Source organism: Mesoplodon mirus, assembly GCF_964341445.2.
Source record: "Mesoplodon mirus genome assembly, chromosome: 8".
In the NCBI taxonomy this organism is placed as follows: Eukaryota; Metazoa; Chordata; class Mammalia; order Artiodactyla; family Ziphiidae; genus Mesoplodon; species Mesoplodon mirus.
The window spans coordinates 73,861,988-73,886,269 of NC_138984.1; the positions used below are offsets into that span (position 1 = coordinate 73,861,988).

General features: G+C 39.4%; 1 protein-coding gene across 1 annotated transcript in view; it reads right to left on the minus strand.

The window, feature by feature from the left end:
* Positions 1-3,554: 3,554 nt before the first annotated feature.
* The window catches only part of CCDC148 (coiled-coil domain containing 148), a gene marked incomplete at its 5' end in the record, with an annotated part of 281,923 nt that continues 261,195 nt past the window's right edge, over positions 3,555-24,282 (minus strand). The window contains 3 exon segments of the mRNA XM_082630314.1: positions 3,555-3,753; positions 7,742-7,882; positions 10,223-10,340. Coding sequence (XP_082486440.1) covers positions 3,607-3,753; positions 7,742-7,882; positions 10,223-10,340 — 406 coding nt within the window. The 3' untranslated portion in view covers positions 3,555-3,606.

Consider the following 24,282-nt stretch of genomic DNA (forward strand, 5'->3'; position numbering starts at 1 on the left):
AACATAGCATAATACTATAACAGAGGTCCTTGGGGAGAAAATTAAAAGGGAACATAATACTAATAATTATAATTTTAAAAATATCCTGAAATGAAATTAAATTTATATTGTGAAAGGGAATACCATGACTGGGTATACTGACCCAGAATGGCCAACATCAAGATCAAGTCCATAAAACAAACTACTGTATGATTAGAAAAAAATATATATCCTTGGTACAATCGGGCAAAAGATCAAGTGATCATCAGGGAAATTAAAATCGGATTATAACCAGCCTTTTGACATTTTATGCTAAGGAAAGTAAATGTAAATAAAGTATCTGATACTCAGGCAAAACGGACTTTCAACTATAAAGACCTCTGACAAACTGTTATCAACATTCAAGAATTCAGAAAATATTGTTTCCATGAGTAATTTCTGAAGATTTTTCTAGAAAACAGACAACCAAAATGAGAAGAAAGACACTGATATAAAGATTGGTGGCGATCAGTAAATACATATTTACTTATAGAACTAAGATTAAATTAGAGCTAAAAGAGAGAGAATATAATATTTACATAAGCTTTGACAATATAAAGTACAACTATAACAAAAGGAAAAAGAATAGAAAGTGCATAGAATTTTTTATTGTTGTTTTTATCATACTGGTATTTTATTCTAAGACTGTTTGTTGTGCGTAAAATGTGAGATAATGTAAATGAGTAATATATTCTAATTCTAACATTTTCGCTGAGGAATGTGAGCAGCCTCTAGGAGCTGGAAAAGGCAAAGAAACAGATTTTCCACTAGAGTCTCCAAATGGGAATGCAGCCCTGTTGACATCTTGATTTTAGCCCAGTGAGACCCAAATCAGACTTCCAACTTTCAGAACAACAATAAATTTGTATTGTTCAAACCACTAAGTTTGTGGTAATTTGTTACAACAGTGATATAAAGTTAATACAAATTCCAAGCAAGAACCATACAGCAAAGTCCAGTCAACCCACGAAACCATGAAAGATAGTAAAAAAACAAAAACAAAAACGTAGCTTTGAACCACTAAGTTTTGTTAAAAAGCAACAGATAACTAAAATAGCAAGGAAGTTATCAAGTCTATTAAGTTGTCTTTAAAGAACCCATGAGCCAAACTGAAAAGACTTCCTTTGGGCAGGGAGGAGATAATTTGAGCAGAAATAGGATAATACTTCAACAGATTGAAACATCAAATTCCTTTAAATCTATGACTTCATAAAGATACAACAAAACTGATTACCTTTGGATGATATTAGAAAGCCAACTCATTATTTTCAAACCTCATAAGTTAATGGGAAAAAAAGCCTCAAACACTTAGCTTACATTTCTTATCTTCTCTACCAAATAGAGAAGAAGGAAATTTTTCTTTATGTAAGGTTTCCACTAATAAAGGAAGGAGTGATTGAATTACAGAATTTCTAGCATGTAATCTATAATTAATTAATGGCTCTAGGCATTAAGAATTAGTAATAGCTAAAATTTCAAAAAAAAATGCTCAGATGACAGAACACAACAGTAAAATTAAGTGGTCTCGAAAAAAAAAAAAAAACCTGACTCTAATATAGCTTCTAAGTTCAACTACCAATTTATAGCACACACAAAGAACAGGACAGAGGAACATATTAAACTACACCAGGAGGACACCATCAAAAATATCCAACAGAGGAAATTCTACATGTAAATATATTTGTTTTTTCAAACAAATACATTTCAAGGGAAAAAACAAGGATGGAGGGGGAGGCCTATAGATTAAAAGACACTCAGACATAATTTTATAACTAAAACTAAAATACAGTGTTTAAGGATCTTCCCTTAGGTGATTCAACAGTAAAGAAAGAGACAGCTAGAAGGTCTAATCCCAGAACTCTCCATCACTTAGAGATCAATGGAGATGGAGGCATCAGCCAAGAAGACTGAGGAGTGACTAAAGAAGCAGGAGGTAAAGCAGACTGGTGTCATAGAAGCCAAGAGAAGAACATGTTCCAAGATGGGGTGGTTGTCAACAGAGTTTAAAGGCTGCCATGAAGTCAGTAAGATGAAGACTGAAAATGGTCATCAGATTTGTCAGTACGGAGTTCACTGGTGCCCTTGCTAAGAGCAGTGTCAGTGGAGGGTGAGGGCAAAGCTGGCTCAGAACGAGTGACCGTAACTAGAAAGTGAGAAGACACCAAATATCTAGAGGCAACATTTTCAAGACGTTCACTTAAGAAGAGGAGCAGAGAAATAGCCTGGTAGCTAGTGGAAAATGTGGGCTTAATGGAAATCAATTTTTTAAGTGGAATTTATTCGAGCGTATTTGTATGCTGAAGGAGAACTTGAAGACATAGGAGAGAAAGAGGGTAACCAAACAAGAGAAATTCTTGTGGAACTGAGAGGGGATGAAACCCAAATCTCACATGGATTTCAGATTTCTTTTATTTTGTGTCATTTAAAAAATACTGGTCAGGACTCACTAGATTGATTTAATGACCCACAGTTTGACAAACAACTGATCTAGGGCATATTATTTTACCTTCCTGAATCTATTTCCTTATCTGTAAAATGCAGATGACAATCTCATAAGGTTGTTATGATGGTCAAGTAAGACATTATATGTAAAGTACATATAGGGTACTGAGCACACAGTTTGTGCTCAATGAATGGTAACTATTATTAATACTATTTTTTAAAACAAAGAAAATTAATAAGGTCTGAGTCTGGGCATAGCCAGCATCTAGGCTGCTGCCCAAACCTCAACTAATATTTTCATCATAACCACAAGTATCAACTCCATGGTTCTCAAAATAGTGACACTACCTCCTGCTGTGTATCACCAGCTACTTGTATCTGTGTGATTGTTTAGAAATAGTAAAAAATTATGCTTAAGTTTTATTTGAAACACTTCCTTTCTATAAAGTCATCTAGATATTTAATAGATAACATGGAAATTTTGATAGCATTCTGAATTTTAAAACATTCCTTCCAAACAACCATACAAATACATTTTTCCAAGCCAAAACAGATATCCTTATGCTTGAAATGCTATTTCTAATTTCTAATTTATTCTTACAGGCTAATTTGCAAAATGAAGTTGTTTGGATGATTGGTTTGCAGTAAACATGGTATACCAAATTGGCTTCTAAATTTAGAGAAAGGTTGAGTCTCCTCTTATAATAATCGAGAAATAATAGAAGTATTAATGATAATGAAACTTCCATAATTAAAAAACTCAAATTCTGAAATAACAAGCAGAAATGAACATTAGTAGGTAGTAGCAACATAAACTGTAATTCTTGCAAATGGTTATTTTGAGCTCTTTTTATGGCATAATGCAACCTCCAAAATTCAATTTACTAAATGATAATATATGTTCCATATGTGTCATAATTAAGTTCTATAGTCTTTGGAGAATTTAGTACTATTAAACATAACAAAGATATTGGAAATAGTCCATAAAAGTCTAAGAATCATAAAAGAAAAAGTTGTTTTTAACAGATGCTATGATTTCTATGTCTGATATTTGAAAAAATTTTAGAAAGTAGTATTAATTGTTATCCATATAAATGTATTCAAAGAAAAATCTTACTTATGTATAACAGGATTTGAGGATGAACTCTAGATTTTGAATACAGTAGACTCTGTGTCCTTTCTTGGAGGTTTCTGGGGACCGATTTTTGGTAATATCTCCTTGGCATAAAATGTTTTATGAAGTCCAGCTTCTCGAAGTGCTAACTCAAAACGAAGTCTAGGGTCAGAAATTATCTGTAGAAATAAAATGATTTAAATAAATAGCATTTCATTGAAGTAAATTTTATCATTTAGTTCTGTATTTCCCCAAGCCGTGTAATCTGTTTTTACTGGATAGATGACTAGATGACAGTAAATTCTGTGTATACAGTGACTATATTCTGTTTATTCTTACTGAAAATATCCAAACCTTTTTGACATTATCACTTTCTAGTATATCAGTGGTTTCCAACATAAGATGTACAGAATATTGTATACTAGATTAGTCAAAATAAAACATTAAAATTATTAAAAGATGGGATAAAAGCTTACTTTCAGTACGATCATTGATTTGTTATTTATTGTTAGCTGAAATTATAAAATATAAACAACGATTGATTAAAATAAACCTAAACCACAACCTTGTACATCTGTCTTTAAACAGACATTTTAATTTCTCCATCATTTGGAAATATGTAAATTAAGTTCAAACACATGGCCACTACTTGAAAAACAAAATCAATAGAACTTTTCTTCCAAGGCCAGATTTCTATTTCAAGCAGAACTAGAAAATGCTTCCATCAATCTGACTCTAAGGGGTATAGACATATGAGTAGCTCAATTTCCCTCTTCATTTATAGCTGATTGGACATTATTCCTCCTTCTATGAATATTAATGTCAACAGACACTGTTTGCAATGATAAGAAGGTGGCCACGTATGGATTTCAGCTAATGAAACATTTTACATGAACTTGAAGTCCCCCTAGAGGATGGGATAATAAGCCGTTGAAAGCAACCCCTCCTTCAAGGAGCTCTTACACTAACAGAGGTAAAAAATATGTATACAGATAACTACAGTCCGTGGCAACATGTGACAGATGCTCCAAGAGTAGTAGAATACAGAGAGACATCTCCTGGTGCCAAGGAGATTAGGATGGTCTCAGGTAAGAAGGACCACTTGAGCTAACTTTAAAGTTCAACTTACTCTTCTATAAAGCTGGGAATGGGGCTGGGGGAGGAAGAGAGATCAAGAAAGAAAGGCACATGCAAACTCAGAGACGAAATAGGTTAAGTTGGGATCGGGGTAATCTGGGTAGAGTACTTGGTACCATTGGGGAACACTGAAAAAGGACACTTCTAAGACTGGGCCTTGAATTTTAAAGGCTTGAAGGCTATGCCAAGGAGTCTGGGCAGCTACTGAGGTTGTGTTTCTGTTTTCAGCATGGAACTAATATAATCATTGCTGTTGCGTAAGAACATGCATCTGACTACAAGTTCAGGATAAATTAAGGTGGCAGAGAAAGAAGAGACAGAGGCAGGGAGAGTGCTTAAGAGTCCACTACAATTGTCTAGACATGAAATAATAAATGCCTAAAATTGGCTGGTAGCAAGGAAGAGAGAACTGTCCAAAACACTATGAAGGGAAGAATCAATAGAACTTGGCAACTGATCAATACAGGGACTGGGGGCAACGATGCATATAAGTCAGGAATAACCCTGAGATTTGTGCCTGAAAAGCAACGTATTTGAGCCTTAGTCCTAGGTTTCTCCTCTTTTGCTCCAAAAGAGTCTCCCTGGTCACTCTCATCCACTTTGAAGGATTCATGCTCCACCTGTGTGCTGTTGACGTCCTCATTATCTCCAGGATTCACCTTTTTTACCCCCAGCTCCAGAACTGTGAGTTTTAAAATGTTTTCATAATTCTGTTTTTTTCAATACATATCAAGTGAAATGAAGATCTCCCTCACATACTGACCTCCATTTCCCCAATTCTCCTACCCAGAGGAAGCCCATCAGTTTCTTGTAAGTGTGTATTAGACATCTTCAACCTAAACCTGATATAAAAAAAACAAATGCTCTCTCCCTAAGTCTGCTTTTCTTTCTGAATTCTTATATGGTTAATGACAGCACCACCTAATGATTATAATTTACTGAATTACTACTAGGTGCCAGACAATATTCTAGGCAATTGACATTTATTATACTAATCCTCACAAAAACCTTACAAATTATTGTTTTACAGATGAAGTAAACAAGACATAAAGATGTTAATAGCTTACACAAGTTCACACAGCCAGTAAATAGTGGATGTGGATTTCAATCCAAAATGCAGGCTCTTCTCAATATCACTCACTGCCTAGTTTAGAATCACCCTCACTCATTATCCCCCCTCCTCTTCTCAGCCAGAGCCATCCATGCCCCTGACAGGCCACCCTCCCCCCACTCCACGCCACTTCTATGAGGGCTCCACCATATTAAAAGGACCTGACTCCACCTCCACCAATTTTCCATTCAGGACACATTGCTATAACATAAAGCTGATTATATAATTCACCTGCTTCAGAGTCTCACCTCTGCTCACAGGATAAAGGTCAAAAGTCTTAGCAAGTAAGATCTACTATACTTTTCACAGTCTGACTGGAACTTATGTCTCCAGTCTCATCCCCCAGCACCCACCTTTATCATGTACCTTACACTGAACACATACCGGTAAGGGCCTCTTTTCACCCTCTTCTGCTTGGTGAAGCACTTATTTCCTCAGCCCAGGTACCTGAAAGCTTTTCAGCTTCTGACTTCAATTCTTTGTAAGCCCAACTGCCCTCCCCGCTTTGGCTTCTGGAGATACCCGTGCATTTTCTAATTAATCCCTCTCCCTACACCCACCCCTCCTCCCAATCCAGTTTTGCTGTTGTTTGTTTGTTTTGTTTGTTTGTTTTTTGCGGTACGCGGGCCTCTCACTGTTGTGGCCTCTCCCGTTGCAGAGCACAGGCTCCGGACACGCAGGCTCAGCGGCCATGGCTCACGGGCCCAGCCGCTCCACGGCATGTAGGATCCTCCCGGACCGGGGCACGAACCCGTGTCCCCTGCATCGGCAGGCGGACTCTCAACCACTGCGCCACCAGGGAAGCCCTGTTGTTTGTTTTTTAACTTAAATTATCTGGAATGAATTCTGTCACTGCTGCCAAGATTCCTCAACTAAGATGGAGCTTAGTTTTTCCTTTTCCATTTCTCTGACTTCCCATTCAGGGTTGCCCGTTCATTCCCTTCCTCTAAGCCGCTGCAGCCCTTAGCCGGAGGCGATCTCACCCTAGTGGAGTTATTCCCATGCATGCTACTTTCCTTCCCAACCCAACTCCCCTGCTCACTTCCTCCACACAGGACAAATTTATCTTGCTCAGGATGCAGCCCTGGCACCAGGCTCAGTGCCAGATACAGTATATGTTCCATAAATATTTGCCCAATTAATATGTGATCTGTTCATCTTTTTATTCCCTAGCAAAGTATGCAGCGCATAAAAGATGCACACTAGATTTGTCAGTGAGTGAATGGATGAAGTTTCCTGCTTTTTAAATAATTAAATAAGCATTTAGCTTTTCTTAGATTTGTAAAGTTAACAACTACATTCTCCCTTAACTTCAGTGATATCCATTCATTCACATGTCCTGGCTCCTTCTCTTCCATCCATCCATCTAAAAAAACTTTAAAAAATCCTTTCCAAGCTATAGAAACAGATTAAAATGATTCAGAAGTTCCTAGAAACAGTTAAATAACCTCTTAATACCTTTTCCCACAGCAAATGTTTCATCATTAGCACTGATACATTATCTTCTGTTCATTTTAATTTCAGAAAGCTTCCCTCTGCTTTGTCTTATCAGTATCATTAGTTGTTTCTTTAATAGGATTTATGTTATGCATTTAAAAAATTCTGAATATGATAAATATTTAAACAAAATACATTATTAACACAACTTTAAAATTTTATAAAATTATTTTTTAGATTAAAATAATTTTCAATGACAGATAACATTGTCACATACAGTGTTTTGTTCTATGGTCACCTATCAACTATTTTATATTAAGAATTGTTCAGTAATTATGTGCTCTCATTTGGAAATAAAAATTATGCTAATATGGATGGTATTCAAATGTAAATATTGAAAATAATTTGTAACCCAAAACACACACTTCTACAATTCTTATCATCATGGCTTTTGCATCAGTTGTGCTAATTTCCATAATTACCTGCTGTTCATTGTATGTATTCAATGTGAAGAGTGGCTTTTGAAGAATAAATTCTTCTTCGATTCCAATACCCATCCTCGCTTTTGATGCCATTGTGTCTGACATCATTCTAACAGGATCAAATTGAGCGACAATAGCAACCTAAAAGAAGAAAAAACATGGCTACTTGGAACAAGGTACAAGCAAAATGCTTCTGGGCAACATTATTAATGTTAATGTCCATTAAAGTTAAGAAATTTTATTAAAGATTACATAATTACAGTTATGATTAAATTTAGATAAAAATTTCTTTTTGATCCAAAGTCAAGGGAAATTTTTTTTTTTTTTTTTTTTTCTTTTTGCGGTATGCGGGCCTCTCACTGTTGTGGCCTCTCCCATTGCGGAGCACAGGCTCCGGACGCACAGGCCCAGCGGCCATGGCTCACGGGCCCAGCCGCTCCGCGGCATATGGGATCCTCCCAGACCGGGGCACGAACCCGTATCCCCTGCATCGGCAGGCGGACTCTCAACCACTGCGCCACCAGGGAGGCCCTCAAGGGAAATTTTATATAGAAAACCCACATATTCAGCCACCTTGAAAGTAACCAAAAGTAGAAAACATTAATTTTTAACCACTAGCAATCTACGGCCATGGTAACAACCCCATGAAGCTTTCTAGAAAGTTTAATCTGATTAAGCTGCATCTGGAGCATGTCATTTATGGGTAAAGTCATGTGTGTCGTTGGCATTATTGAGCAAGATGGGTGAGTTTTCATTATACCAGGCAACTAGATTTCCAGGGACTGTTAAAAACCATTGTTTCCCCTTCCACTGAAAAACTGCAGTCGTTTCAACCCAAATGCCCTTGTCCTTTATGATAATTGAAATTGTTCAAACCTGTATCCTAATGAAAAGAAGCCACTAATTTTGTAAATTATATGCACCATTAATAACACCTGCCTGTTAATTCCTAAATCAAGAATTAGCATTAAGAAAATGGCATTTTTAATGCCATTTAGAAATTGTAATGACATAACTGGGGGTTGAACATACTTTAATTATTATAGGTTTCCTAGCCAAAATGTCTTTTACTGTAGTTCTAAACACTGATTACAGATAACGGGCACAGATATTTCCTCTTTCAAAGGGCTCACAGATGGAAAGAATCCTAATCATATGGACTCTGTAGTTATCAAAATTATATTTTGAACAAGAATGTGTTCAGTAAGAGTGACATTAAGTTTTGTCTCCCGAAGGCCATGGTATATCATTATTTGCTAATGATTGAATAATTTAAATTTTGTTGAATCTAAGATGACCAGGACTTAAATTCAAAGTACAGGAATGTATTTCTATAATCTATTTTATAAAAGATGATATAATAGTTGTATGCATTTACACTTTCTCTTTACTAAATATTTCATTTAACTAGACTTCCTTGGTTTGAATCCAGTTTGACATTTACTAGCTATGTGACTTTGGGGAACCTCTGGGCCTCCTCAGTTTTCTATGAAGTAGGAATAATAATAATTCCTACATCATATCATAGGGTTGTGGTAGAGATTAAATGAGGTAAAACCTAAAAGCATTTAGAAGAGGGCTTTATACTTACTAAATATTCAAAAAATGTGAATGCACATTACTACAAACTTGTGAAGTAGGTACTATTATTATGATTCCCATTTTTCAGAGGAAGAAATGAAGCTTAGGGAGGTTAAAAGACCTAAGTTTCCTCTGCCAGTAAGTAGTGAACCAGGTTGTACCAGTTTTGAAGGACACCAGAGGCCAAGTTCTTACCCAAGATTCTATACTGCCTTCACTGACAGAGAAGAGAAACCAGACGGTCATTTCCTATCAGCTGGGAAATGGTGTCAATGAAGACTTTAGAGCTTGTGAGTTGAGCTAATCACTTTCAGGTTAAAAACTATGAAAAATTACCAAGTAAAACTATTTTATCACATTTCCCAAGGTCTTAAATTCTTGCTCTTGCCGACTACTACCTTCGGACTTTTGCCTACTTTTACAAGCCAAAGTAATGGGAGATTTTTATTTCTCCACAAAAACAGTATTTTTTAAAAGTGGTTTTTAACCTGTTTGTTAACTGTGGGATGTTTCCAAACAGAGGTTCCTACCCTAGGGAGAATTATCTTGCTCAATCTCCACCACGTTTTTTCGAGGAGAGTAAAATCCTTCAGCTAGATGCAGAGTTTCACTGCTGTACATGGATACTATTCAGCTTATAAACTAGAGGTAATATGGATGCATTTAAATCTTGGGAGAGCTATTTTAAAGGTGCTAATAAAATTCTTCTAATACACTAAGAAACTGGAAATGGTTCAACATAAATCTAATTGCTCCCAGCAATGAAGACCAGTGTCCCAATTTGGGAAAGTTACATTTCTTATAGCAGATGTCATGAACTAAGCCCTAGTAATAATGTTATTAAGAGCACTTAGAAACATTTTTTTAAGCCACCCATGAAATTTTCCAAATTAAAAACACCTGTTTCCTCAGGGCTTCTATTCGCTTCTCTCTCTCTGCTTTTTCAAGTGCTTCTTGAAGGGTCACTTCTTTTTTCTCCATCAAACGATTTTCCAATAATTCTTGTCTATATTTAACCCTTGAAAAATAATGCACAGGAAAGTTAGGAAAACATCATGATAATGGAGATTACGTGGATAGGCGCATAGGGACAGAAGGTATCTCATAAGTGACATTACTGTCATACTGTTTTTACTTGCTTTTGGTTGATTTCTCATATCAAAACAATAAAGGATGCTTGTATAAAATACAATTTATAATAATTCTAATAACAATCATAGAACTGCAGGTCATGGGGCAGGAAAACATGGGGTAAAATCCAATCTATCTCTTTCTTCATTAAAATCTTTGTATGAACTGTCATCTGCCACAGCTGCAGCTAATCCAACCCGACAGATGACAGCCTCACTCTTATTTCAGCCATCTTCTGGTAAGTTCTAACACAATTTGAGATGTTAAAAAGGCTATATTACTGATTAAATATACATAATTTTAGAAACACTGGTAAATAAAATACTAGAATAATATGCCCAAAGTATCTCAATTACTAGACTTTCAACCAAACTGTTACTCATAACTATATGTGTGTGTGTGTGTGTGTGTGTGTGTAAGAAACTTTGAAAACTGCACATTGACTGTAGATGGCAGCAAAAACATGACTTTTCCTTAGCATTCTGTTTCCATCCCCCTTAACAGCAGATATTAAAACATGGCATATTTAAATATCTGTTTTAATACTCCCAGGTTCATTTGGGTCTCCTCGGCTGCCTTTTCAGGCAGCCTCCCTAACCATCTTCTTTGTAGAGATAAGATTTGTCTTTTCGAAAACAGTAGGCACCTGGGTTCTCGAGGGAGTAGGTGGCTGTTGCCTCTGTCTTCCATCATTAACGGTTTAGATTTAACTTCCTCTATGGCATCAGTCACAAATGTGCTTTACCCTTAGCGTGCACACCTGCATTTTCCATGGATATCCCTTCGCTAGACCCTCCTTTATTCTGAATCCCGACATTTACTGAGGTGTTCTCTAGGCACCAAGTCTTGTGCTAAGGGCTTTACCTCTTTTAGCTCAATTAGACTTCACATGTTGGGGTACAACTATTGATCCCACGTTAGGGTATCACTATTGATCCCATTTTAAAGATAAAGAAATGGAGGCATAGACAAGTGACGTAAATTGTCCAAGCTCTCACACCCAGTAAATGGCAGACCCTGAGGTCAAACCCAAGCAGACTGGCCCCAGGGCCCATGCCTACTCCTCACCTCTCGTCCCCATGCAACTAACCACTATGCCTTCTCTCTTCTCCTCCTGACAGCCCCACTCACCTCACTGACTTATGTGTGCCAAACCCTGAGCTAGATATTGAAAGCACACTGAGAAAACGACTGTTCTTAAACAGTTTGTGGTTTAACAGAGACAAAGACAAGCCCAAGAGCTAAACAAGGTATACAGTGTCTTCAGAGAGGTATAAATAAGGTCCACTGAGAATTCAGAGGAAGGTGCGATGACCACTTGCTGGGCTGTGAGAGAGACTGGTGAGCTTTAGCAAGAGCTCTTTAGAGGAGGCAGCATCTGAGCTGGGTCTGGAGGACTAGAATTTGCAGAGGCCAGGAGACACGGCGGCCGAGGTGGGGCAGAGCAGGAGCCGGGATGGGGGTGAGTCCAGGGAGGCACTTGCATTCAGGCTCCTGCACGTGCAGCACTGGCATCCAAGAGTGGGCGACTTCTTCAGTTTTGTACCCCCGGGGGCCTCACTTGCCCCACCTCATCACAGCCCTGAGCAGGAAAGTGTTCACGGTGGCTAGAACAGAGCAAGTTGATGAGCAGTGACAGAGAGGCCCAGAAAAGCACTGGGGGGCTGAACCTGGTAGTTACATGGTTCCCTCAATGATTTGCTCCTGGGGAGGAAAACTCTAAAATCAGGTTGCTCCTGAGGCTGGCACTGAAGAAGGTGGTCTGGGAAAGGAGAGAAAGGAAGCAGGTAGCAGATGCTTTTTGAGGACAAAACCCAGAATGGGGTTTGGAAGGAAGATACTAGGCTCCCTTGATGGCTGTGGCTGTTCTCCGCCATCATCTCCCATTTCAGGAGTCAGTACAGTCAGCTACGTGGATTAAAGAATCTGCAGACCAGATTGCTCCCCTTCTTTGCTGCCTCCCTGTCATGGAAAGCTCTATTTCTCTTTCCCTCCATTTTCACTAAGGCATGACAACCTCCCTAATGAGGTTCTACTCAGCTTAAGCACTGAGTACAAGCTAAGGGAACTACTGTGAAGGTTCAATTAAAAGACGACCTGGGGGGCTTCCCTGGTGGCGCAGTGGTTGAGAGTCCGCCTGCTGATGCAGGGGACATGGGTTCGTGCCCCGGTCCAGGAAGATCCCACATGCCGCTGAGCAGCTGGGCCCGTGAGCCATGGCCGCTGAGCCTGCGCATCCGGAGCCTGTGCTCCACAACGGGAGAGGCCACGGCAGTGAGAGGCCCGCGTACCGCAAAACAAACAAACAAACAAACAAAAAAGACAACCTGGGATTTGACAATTACCATATGTTAATTCTCAGAACTTTTGAAAAGTTTCTCTTCCTCAGGATGTATAGGTTGCTTTGTCTGCAGCAAAGTTTTGGCTACTTTGTGGGAAAGTAATAGTTGTTTTATTTGGAGGAGCTTGACTAGTGAGGAAGAGGTTGCAGAGTGAGGCATTTGTGGCTGTGTGGTAAAGAAAGCTGGCTCATGCTTTACTTTGAGGCTCACTCATTTCTTCAACAAAAATTTGAGCACCTCTGCATCAATCACTGTGCTAAGCACTGGAGATACGATTTCAACACAGGAGACACACTCCTGTCCTCACAGAAGTGACCATATAATGCCAATACAAAGACCCAGGCAATTATGACACAGGGGGACTCTTGCTCTGATGGGACAATGGGGTAGAGGTCATGGGAGAGGTACCTTTGCCAGACTTGGGGCATTCAGGGGAGCATCCAACAGGAAGTGGTCTGAATTTCAGATCTAAAAAGGGAGCAGGAATTCTCCAGCTGGGGAGAGAACAGAAAGAATGTTCTAGGTAGAAAAAAAGAAATGGAAATATGAAGGTCCAGAAGGTGGGAGAGCATGGTACTTTTGAAGAACTGAAAAATATTTGGAATGACCAAAAATGAAAAATGTAAGGTGAGGAGTGCCAAGAGCTGAGGCTGGGGAGGCAAGAGAGGCCAGACTGCGGGGGCTTTGCAAGCATGAGGGCTTTGATCAGGGCAATGGGATCAGAAAGCTCTCTCCTATAATATGGAGGATGGATTACAAGGAAGCAAGACCAGAGAGAATTATCCAGATGCAAGTTGGTGGTTTCCTGAATTAGGGCGGGGGGGTGGTGCTGGTAGGAGTTAGGGAGAAGACGTGGATTTAAAATTTATGTAGAAAATAGAATAAGTAGGAATCGTTAGTGTTTTTTTATGGGAAGAGGGGAGAGGAAGTTAACGTTTCTGTCTTGCATGATGAACAATGGCATCCCTCACTAAAACTGGGGACTTAGAGAAACCAGGAAGAGAAGGAATTAGGTTCAGTTTAGACATAGATCTGCCGTCATAAGATCTGGGCTGGAGAAGTGGATGGGGATCTTTATCAATGGCATGGGATTGAGTCCGAGGGACAGATGGCACCAGCCAGGAAGAGACTGTAGAGTAAGAAGAGAGGCAGGCCTTGCATTGGTTCCCAAGGAAACAACTTTTTTTCCTTCTTTTCTATATATATTTTCAGTATTTATGAATTTTATATCATTCATTCATTCGTTGGCTGGGTGCCCACTCTGTGCCAAGCACCGTTCTAGGGTGGGTGATCCATGCTGATTAAAACAAAAAACCCCGGCTCTCACAGAGTTTCAATTCTAGACATATATATTTATTCATCTATTTAGAAGTTTAATTTCTTTTCAAAAGGTGGGGGATATTATCAGTTTAATTTCCCCACTCTGCTACAACCCAAGGAAGCAACTTTTAAGAAAGGGGCAGAAGAGGAGGAAACTAAGAGAATGAGGAGAAATGGTGGCAAAGAAGCGAAGGAAGATGGGAACGGCAATGTCACATGCTACAAATCAGTTATAATATAAGATAATCATTGGATTAAATAACTGGGAGCCATTGGCGACCTCGGCATTAGAGAGGTGGCTGAAGAATTAGCGGGAGATAAGGAAGTAAGAGGGAGCAGAGACAACCCCTTCAGTAAGACTGATGCCAACGGGGAGGAGAGAGGCAGGGCAGTGCTGGAGGAAGCTGATCACAGTTGCACTGGCTCCAAAGTGATGATCAAGATGACTCTGACTACCATGAAGATTGGCCAAGGGAAGATTTCAGGAAACAGACACACTCAAATTCTTCATTCTTAGAGATGCTATCGTTTAAACTCAAATAATAATTCACTGTAAAGGGGGAAGCTCTTGGTACATCTTTCTTTTCCCAGTCTGGATAGAAAAATGTCTTTGCCTAAAGAGAAGTGATACAGAAAAACTCCTGGGAGAAAGCCAAATACTCACATATTCATGGGGAAAGAAAATAGCAACACAGTAAAGTCAATCATTTGGAAAATTTTCCACATAAATACCTTCAGCCATTTGAGGTAGCAGCTTTTCTCCAAATTAAACTGTTGCTATGAAAGTCAATGTCAGGAGGTGGCAAAACTCAATAGTCTTTAAGCTCTGCACTGAATTCCCAAACAGGAATCCTAGGTTCTTCTCTCAGTCTGTTTTATGCTCCTTGAGTTGACGAAGGTTGAGAGTGTGGCAGAGGAGGCCTTTTCCACTCCTCTTGGGGGAGGAGAAGCATCATATTGTTCAAAAGCAACAGCTGCTGCAGAATCAGGCACAGCATCAACAATAATCTGAAAAGGATTTTGTTTAAGCCTCTGGACCTGAGTGTAGTTGAAGGGACAAGAAGCTTTCATGTAGAAATGGAGAATTTATGTATAATTTTGGATAATTTTTATGTGTGTATTGCACTCTAAGAGATGAGTATACAAATGCAAATGGTTTGGAAACACCATGAACTTCACAGCCTCCCTTTGCTTTAGTGAAACTTCAGTAAGAACTGGGCAAAATATTAAGTACAAAATGTTGACCTCCCTCCTATCTGGAGACACAGGTAACTTCAGTCTAAAAGGAAGCTACAGCAAACAAGAGGGGAAAAAAGACTTCAGAATAATTGCTGATAGTGGGAGGTTCTACAGTTTTTGTTTGTTTGTTTTTTAAACTTAAGCAGTAAATAAAACAGCATTAACAACACATCTTAATTAGATTACTCTAACCAGTACGGAACTCCCATCAAAAATGTTTCAGGGGGGCTTCCCTGGTGGCGCAGTGGTTGGGGGTCTGCCTGCCGATGCAGGGGACGCGGGTTCGTGCCCCAGTCTGGGAAGATCCCACATGCTGCGGAGCGGCTGGGCCCGTGAGCCATAGCGCTGAGCCTGTACGTTTGGAGCCTGTGCTCCGCAGTGGGAGAGGCCACAACAGTGAGAGGCCCGCGTACCGCAAGGAGAAAAAAAAAAAGTTTCAGGGAAGTAATTTGCCCTATTGAATTAGAGGCAGTTTCTAAACAAATCTGCTAGTTCATTTTTAGGTGATGTGGCTCACTCAACATTGAACGAGGAACCTTTAACAGGCACACGCTGGAGGTGCTACTGCCACAGGGGTTTGAGCAGCAGCAGCATGGTGAACCTGTTTCTGCCTGCTGGGAAATCCAGTCTTGGCTTAAACCCCACTCAGAAAGTTTTGCCCACCAAGCAAAGAGAACCCCTCCATGAGCTCTAGGGAACTCCAACAGGAAAGAGTGCGCAGATCAAAACATAGGCAGGCCAGGTGGCAGCACCCGTCCAAAGGTGGAGGCCTGGGGGAGAGGAGGTGGAGAAGCCAGCCCAGAGAAAAGAAGGGAGATAACATAACCAGTGCCGGTATCGCGCCTCTAACAATCCGGGTGATCGACTCAGTGGGTGTTCTGGCTAAGGGCATAAGCAGAGACCAGTTCCTGCAAATGTAATGTGAATCCTGATACAAAGCAGTGACATCCTGGTACAGATCAGCATGGGACAAGAACAAAGAGGATTCACAGAGAACCCGCAGAACCACAAGGAGATGAACTCACGCCAGCCCCAGAAAAAGATACTATTCTTCTAGCTCAGAGTGCTTACTGGTTCCTTTGTGCAGTGTAAAGGCAAGTTCGTATTGGAACTCTAGTCTTTAATTGATTAATTCAATTAGTCAACAGTTACTTGAGCACTTACTATGTGCCAAGCGCTGCCCCAGGCGCTCAGGATAACAATAGTGAAAAATAAAAACCAGACAAGATCCCCCCTCTTAAATCTTACCTTATTTGTGGTTTATTCTATATAAGCATGCTTAAATTAACATCCTAGTAAAATACATAAAATTGTTTTAATAAATTATTTTTGAATTTATCACAAAGTCCTAAATTAAAGAGCTCCTTCTTATATTGCTCTAAAGCGACAGTTCTCAACTGTGACTATCATTGGAATTATCCGAACTTAGAAAAAATTCTGATGCCAGCGCCCCACACCACTCTAATTACATCACAATCTGGTTCGGGGGCTCCAGCATTGGTATTTTGTTAAAAGTTCCCCAGGTGATTCTAATGAGCAGTCTGGTCTGAGTGCAGCACCACCTGGCCCCTTGGGTCCCTAATTTGTGCTAATGTCAGGATCACCTGGAGGGCTTGTTGAAGCACAGATTGCTTGACTGCCTCCTGAGATTCTGATCCAGAAGTAGTGAGGCGGGGTCTGAAAAATCTGCATTTCTAAGAAGTTTCCAGGTGATGCTGGTTCTGCTGGTCTGGGGACCACACTTAGAGAACTACAGCAAAGATAAATATTTTGATTAGAGGGACTCTGCCAACTGTTATCAAGACAAAACCAGATACAAATTACTACCCAGATAGGGCTTCTTATTTATGGTTGCATGTGCTAAACAGTTATATGCCTCAGGATTGACCCACACTAGAAGTTCCTGCTTTCATGCTACTGATGTTCAAGAGCAAAATCTTTAAGTTATGTCATATTTTAGATTCCACATATAAGTGATGTCATATTCCACTGTATATATATATATACCACATGTTCGTTATCTATGAAACAGAAAGAGACTCACAGACATAGAGAACAGGCTTGTGGTTTCCAAGCAGGGGTGAGGATGGGGGAGGGTTGGATTGGGAGTTTGGGATTAGCAGATGCAAACAATTATATAGAGAATGAATAGACAACAAGGTCCTACTGTATAGCACAGGGAACTATATTCAATGTCCTGTGATAAACTGTAATGGAAAATAATATGAAAAAGAATGTTTATGTATATGTATGACTGAATCACTTTGGTGTACACCAGAAACTAACACAACATTGTAAATTAAGGGTACTTCAATTTTAAAAAAAGAGCAGAATCTTTCAACCCCATCCCACCCCCATGACCCTAACACACATGGATGACAGGTTCCCTCAGTGGCAGTGGTCCGCCCCGGCTTGGGTCAGTGTCAGTGATGGGTAGTTGCAACAACGGCTGTTACTGAACCTCTTTATTTCCCCCCAGTGGACAAAACACTGGTGTATCCTGATGACAGTTGAAAACCTCAGACTCCTGGTGATATTTAAAGGGTCTATTCAGTAAAATCAAGGAAGGAAGAAACAACTTGAAAGCATTTCAGCTATGAGCCACTTACTTCCCTTGGGAATCGTTCTTGCAACTCCAGGGGGGTAAATATTTTTCACGCTGGAAGTGAAAACCCATAAATAACAGTCATGGACATTTTCCTGTTGGTTGTAATCAGTTCCAACCTAGCCATCTGAGTTCACCTGAGTTAGAAATGCAGAGATATAAACAGCTGTGAAACAAGGACTTAAACCTGGGAATCCAGAATACAGGACAAGATGTGAGGAGAGGGTTACTGAAAGAATGTTGCAAATATCATATTAGCCCTTGCCTCAAGTTAGTGTAGAAAGACAGTTCTGCCACATTTATCCTCCTCTTTTCGAACTACTCCTAACCCTTTCCATCTAGTTTTCAGTAATCCTTTTATACCCTCACATAGCCTCAAAAATTTCCTAGAATACTCCTTTCCAATAGCATTTCAAGTATGGTACAAGAAATAAAAGATGCATTGTCTATTGGGAATTAAAAGCAATAATAAAAGCCTGTCTTCTTTTTTCTTTTTAATCACTGTGCATCAGCAACTCTAAACAAAGTTAGTGATAAAAACTCCCTCCACTGGAGCATGCAGCCCCATCTCACTGACTCTCGGCTGCTCCTTTCAAATGTTTCCCTTAACTGAAAACCAGTGCTTCCCAGGTGATCCTACTTCCATTGTTACCCTTTTACAATGGTGAGGGAAGAAGGCTAGCATTTTCCTGGCTTTCCAACAATTCCAGAAAAGTTTTATCCATTGACTTGGGTTAGACCATCCTCTTTCTAATAGGGTTCTTGGGATCAAATACTGGCTTCCCAGGTCACTGCCCGACATTTCCTGAGGGTTATTCAAAACTCCACTCTTACAGTTCCTTGATTCCCCAGCAGCATTTGCTTCTCCCTTGCTTCAACAGCCCACTCCTTAGACCAAACTTGGAGCTTGGCATCACCTATTGAAACTGTGGGTAATCATTATCAAATCCATTTCACCTACCTTCACTAATCAAGGCCATTTTAAGACTTGCATGTTCTCCAAGCTGCACGGAGCCTATACAATAAGAGGTTTACCTGAGTTGTTTTCTGGGAACTAGGAGTCAGCTGTGTCTAGCTCAGCTGAGCTGGTTAAGACTGGATAGGACCACCAACCCTCCAACTGAGCATGCACGAGTGTCCGCTAGGTGACCTTTTGATGTCAGAGAGCTGAAAACTCCACCCTCAGATCGTGCTAAGCATCTCCATTTTTGAACATGCAGAGGCCTGTAGCTTAGTTACACCTGAGCAGAACGATGATTGCTGCACCTTTTTCCAACCAACTTTCCCCATGCTCCCTACACCTCAGACCATCCTGCTGCTTTATTCTTTATCCCACAAATACACGGAGCCCCTTGCCTCTGGGGAGGGGGCTCTGAGACTTGTTCTCCTGTCTCCTTACTTGGCTGCTTAGCTAATAAACGCTCTCTTTGCTGTACACCTCTGGCCTCTCAGCGTTTTGCCTTGCTGCCTGTCAGGCAAAACGAACCTGGTCTGGGAACACCTTTTCCCTGCCCAAATTTTACACTGAGGGATTCTGTTCTGACTCCAATCTCTAGGGCCACCACACATACTGATGAAGGCTGCATGCTGCATGACTCTAGGAATGGACTGCCTTCCAACCTCCCATCCTATTCATGTTCACTCATTTAACCTTACTCAACCTGCTACTACTTTAGCTTATCAGGCTCTCCATTTCTCAACAATATTTATGAACTATGAACTTTGTGCCAGGCACTGGGCTAGGTCTTTCCCTCATGAAGTTTACTGTCATTCTACCTCTTCCTTTTCCCCAGGCTATGAGGCACAATCAGATCTTACTTAATTCTCTCTCCAGCTTTGGATCGATGGGCATATCTCTTCAAAGGCATTATCATTAATATTCTTTTATTGTCTTCTTTTCTTTCCACATCTGCTCTGACAATTTCCAACCCTCATTCTTTATTGAATTTATTATATATTTGTGAGGTTTGAACCTTACCTAGACATTTAACACTCCTCCAGAATGATTTCATTTACCCCAGCTGCTTGATAGTCTCCCTCTTAGCAGAGAACCTCACCTCCTACTTTACTGAAAAGGCCATAAGCATCCACTTTCCCTACCATGCTTTGTTCACTTCCAATCTTGTCAAGACTCATCTTTATTCATCCTTTCCTCCTTAAACCTGGGCTCTTAATGCCATAAACCTAGTCATCTCTAGGTCCTGGCTCCGGAAGTAAATATTTTCCTTTCCTATTTCTTCAGTCTTTCTTCCCTCCATGGTTCCTTTTCCTCTGCATACAAACTTCTTCAAATGGGGAAAATACATATCTCTCAACTCTCTCTTTTCAGCTACCATCCTCTTTTTCCCTTCCCGGCAAAATTTCTTAAATGGAGTAGCCATACATTGTCTCTAATTCTTTGTGTCTGATTTAGTCCAAAACCCCCTGCAGTCTGGCCTCTGACCTTTCCACTCTGTGGAAACTGCTCTCCCCAGTGTCTCCAAATTGTAAACTCAGAGCCTTCTTTTAAAGCTCCTCTGACTTGACCTAACAATGCCTGGTACTGATGACCACCTCCTTCATGAATGCACATCCTATTTCTGACTGCTTTTCCTCATATTTTACTGGCTCCTCCTCATCTGTCCACCCAAGTTGCCAACATAAATCCTCTTTTTAAATCCACAATTTAAAAACATTGTCTGGGAAATATGACTTCAGTTACAATCAAGGCATGAATAGCTGCAGCCTCCAACTCCTTCAAAGTCCCAAATCCTTTGATCTTTTATTTTTTCTCTATGTAATTTCAGGATTGACTTCAGTTAAGTCCCTCAAATGTAACTATATTACAGTGATAGTTAAATGCACAGCTTCTGCCTTAATGGGCACCTGAGCTTGGTATAGTGTTGACATCCTTTTGTGAAAACTTAGGAACAAACCTAATGACACACGGCTAAGTAGAAGTCTGAAATTTCTCCCCAGATCCTCTTAGAAATGAACCACCATGGCACCATGGGTACCATGGACAGGGCCAAGATTCTGCCTAGCCAATTATTTTGGGTTCACTCTAATCCAAAGGCTGAGACTTATGTTCCCAATGTTTAATACCTTATAACATGGCTGCAACAATTTTAGCCTGAAATATTTATAGTACAGTTAGTCACTTCAGCTACTTAAAAATCATAGAATGTATAACTTTGAGCAATATAACTTCTTGGAACCAAGAAAATTTTTTATGTGCTTAAACAATTGACTGGGCACACCACATTTGGGATTACTAGCTATAAACCATTTTATAAATAGGAGATATCTTCCAAAAATAATGACTTTAATATTAGAAGAGTTGATTTTTTTAATCCCTGCTTTCTGATAGTAATTGTATAGGGCTACTGCCTATTATGGCCAAATTAGATTTTAATAATTAGACCACACTGTGGTAAACATCTATTGTTTTTTTACCCTCTAGCATCAACCTAGTAATACCAATCCCCTTCAAACTGCCTCACCTCATTCCACGTAGGTCTGTTGAAGCCTGTAATCAAGAATCCCCCCACCTTTCCTCGTATTAGGGGTTTACATGTGACCAGATATGGTTATAGTAGTATATTACAAATAGGACCACAGTGATTGGCCCTCAGTGAGCACATGAATTCAGCTGAGCTAATTGGAATCTTTCTCTGGGGATTTATATATGGATATTGAAGAAGAAAAGTTTTCTCTTCTCTCTGAAGTTACTAACCTTGAATCATGTGATTAACCCAGGAGCTGCCTGTAGCCATGCCTCCCTCTCCTTCTGCCTCCCCAAGCCCAGACACATGAGGAAGTCCGTTTCAATGTGCAAACAGGTACAGAGTAAATAAGTAGAGAGTGAGAGGAACCTGAAGATACCATTTGAGTCCCTGAGGCAAGACCCACTTCTGGATTTCCACTCACATGAATCAATCCATTCTCTTTTCTGCCAAAGCTAGTTTGAGTTAGGTTTCTCTCAGTTGCTTCTGAGGAATCCTGACTAATAGACATATCTTCTATTTATAAGGGAACACTTACCTTTTTTACTGTCTCTAACAGGGGAGCACATACAGAGCTGTTCCAAGTGGTAATCAGTTCATTTCCCAAACTGATGGCCCATGGAATGTTAAGATCCCACAGGATGTTAACATGTGTGCCATCAAAAATGTGTTGGATGTTCCAGTAAGTTTGAGGAAAACTAAGATAAAGTGAAATAAGTTTCTTTATAGTAGGATCTCTCAAAATATTTATTATGATACAGTGGTATGCATTATGAATCTCCAAAAGGAGGACTTAGTGTGCTAATTTCCCCAAATTATCTGATAATAGAAACTTTTTCCATAGAACCCAGTTTGGGAAATGTTACTTGCCTTTCCATGAACAAGCAGAGATATTCAAGTAAATGAACCAATGGGCATAAACACAAATACACTTATTGGTTTGTATTATAGTTATCTGTTTTCACATGTTGCTTCTGTTGGACTGCATTTCCTGAGTATACTGGCTATGTCTTAATTGCCTTTGTATCCCCGATAACTAGAATAGGGCCTACAACAGAAGGTATGCACCAATACATGAAAGACAGAATGAATGATGAATGAATTTCTAAAGCTATGGAAAGCACCCAATTGAACTTCCTAAGTAGAAGGTAAATGACAGGATGTGGGAGTTGATAAAATAAAAAGTTAAGAATAAATTGAATACACACTTCTCCATTAAGCCTGTCAAATTAGTCAGTGGGTATTCCTTTGTAAGGTATTTAATCATTTAAGGAGTGAAGAGAAGTTGAATTACTGGAAAACAAATCAGGTGTTCAGTTTCTTTGGACAATCAGGAACCACTGATGGTAAAAGGCAAACTCAAATGACATCCATGGAGCAGACTTGCTGGTACTGTGATTTCGGAGGGGCAGCACAGGGAAGAATCATCACATGTTGGCTTGCAGGAATTATTTATTATGAACTGAAATTTAAAAGGCTACCCAGGCAAATCTGCATTTATTTGCCTAATTGCTTCCTTACATTCATTTATTCAATGTATTCATATTAAATGCCACATACATGAATGTATAAAAATCATATTCTGCAAAACATAGGAAAACCCAGAGCAGCTGGAAACACCTATCAAGTAGACAAGAGCAGAGCCTATATCTGGATTTTTGAGCCTGTATCTGGAGCTTGCCATTTGCCATCTAAGAAAAGACATCTGTCATTCGACACTAATTGGGTAGTTTGCACAGTGACTCTTGAACTCACAAATGGTTTACGGTAGATAAAAAATGGTTTATAGTAGTTTAACATCACAATTTATATGTACTGCATTTTAAAAATCTTTAAGATGCTACATAATCATTTTATCCGCTGTATAAAAACGTATAAAAAAGGAACTTGTGTTGGTTTATCTCACAATATTAGAAGCTATCTTTAAATTCTTCCCACTTAGGTTTGTAAAGAAAAAGAAATGATTTAAAGGTAAGAAAAAGATAAGCATGGGTGATTAGTTTTATTGGAGCTTTTTCTTTTTTTCCCTCTGAAGGATTCTTAGAAGATACATACAATTTCTGACAACCCTAATTTCAATAAGAGTGTTTTCAGAATCACAAATACTGAAAGAGGCATTGCATTAGTGTGGAACTTTGAAAAGTCACACTGATAAAATATACCACTGTGTTATCGAATCATAATATTTCAGTCTGGTTTTATCTCTTTTTAACTTCTGATTTTAATTGGTCCTTGTTCTTCCAGGGACAGACACCTGTATCGTTATGATGGAACTGGTTTTTCTTCTTCAGAAGTCTTGATGGGATGGCATTGAGACAACAAAAGAAACCACAGTCCTCTCCCTCAAACAAATGATTTAAGTAAATAAGATTAATAAAACTTGCCTTCTCTAATACTGGTTGAAAATCCCCCTTACATTCTCGTTCTTCCTTCCCAGGTCTCTCAGAACTTCTGTAGACAGCAAACATCAAAAAGACCAAAGATTTTTATAGTGATTCAGCCACCCACGGCAATGAAGTAAACCCTGATTTTCTTTCAGCCTAGGAAAAGATCAGCAAAGAGGCTTCACAAATAGCCTCTTCAACATTTGAGGTTAAAAAAAAAAAAAATCAGTGTAGCAGAAAGGTTACTTTCAAAAATATCTTGGGGGGGGGTTGTTTCCTTTCTTTTTGCCTTTTTTTTTAAGTAACTCTTCTAATCCACACCCCCCCATACAAACATTATAAAATATTTTCTTTACCAAAATTTTTTGGTTAGGCATTTAAAGTACACTTTTTAAAAAACAAATGATAAAATATATTTCATTTTGGATGTGACATTTCTAGTGTCTCTTTTCCT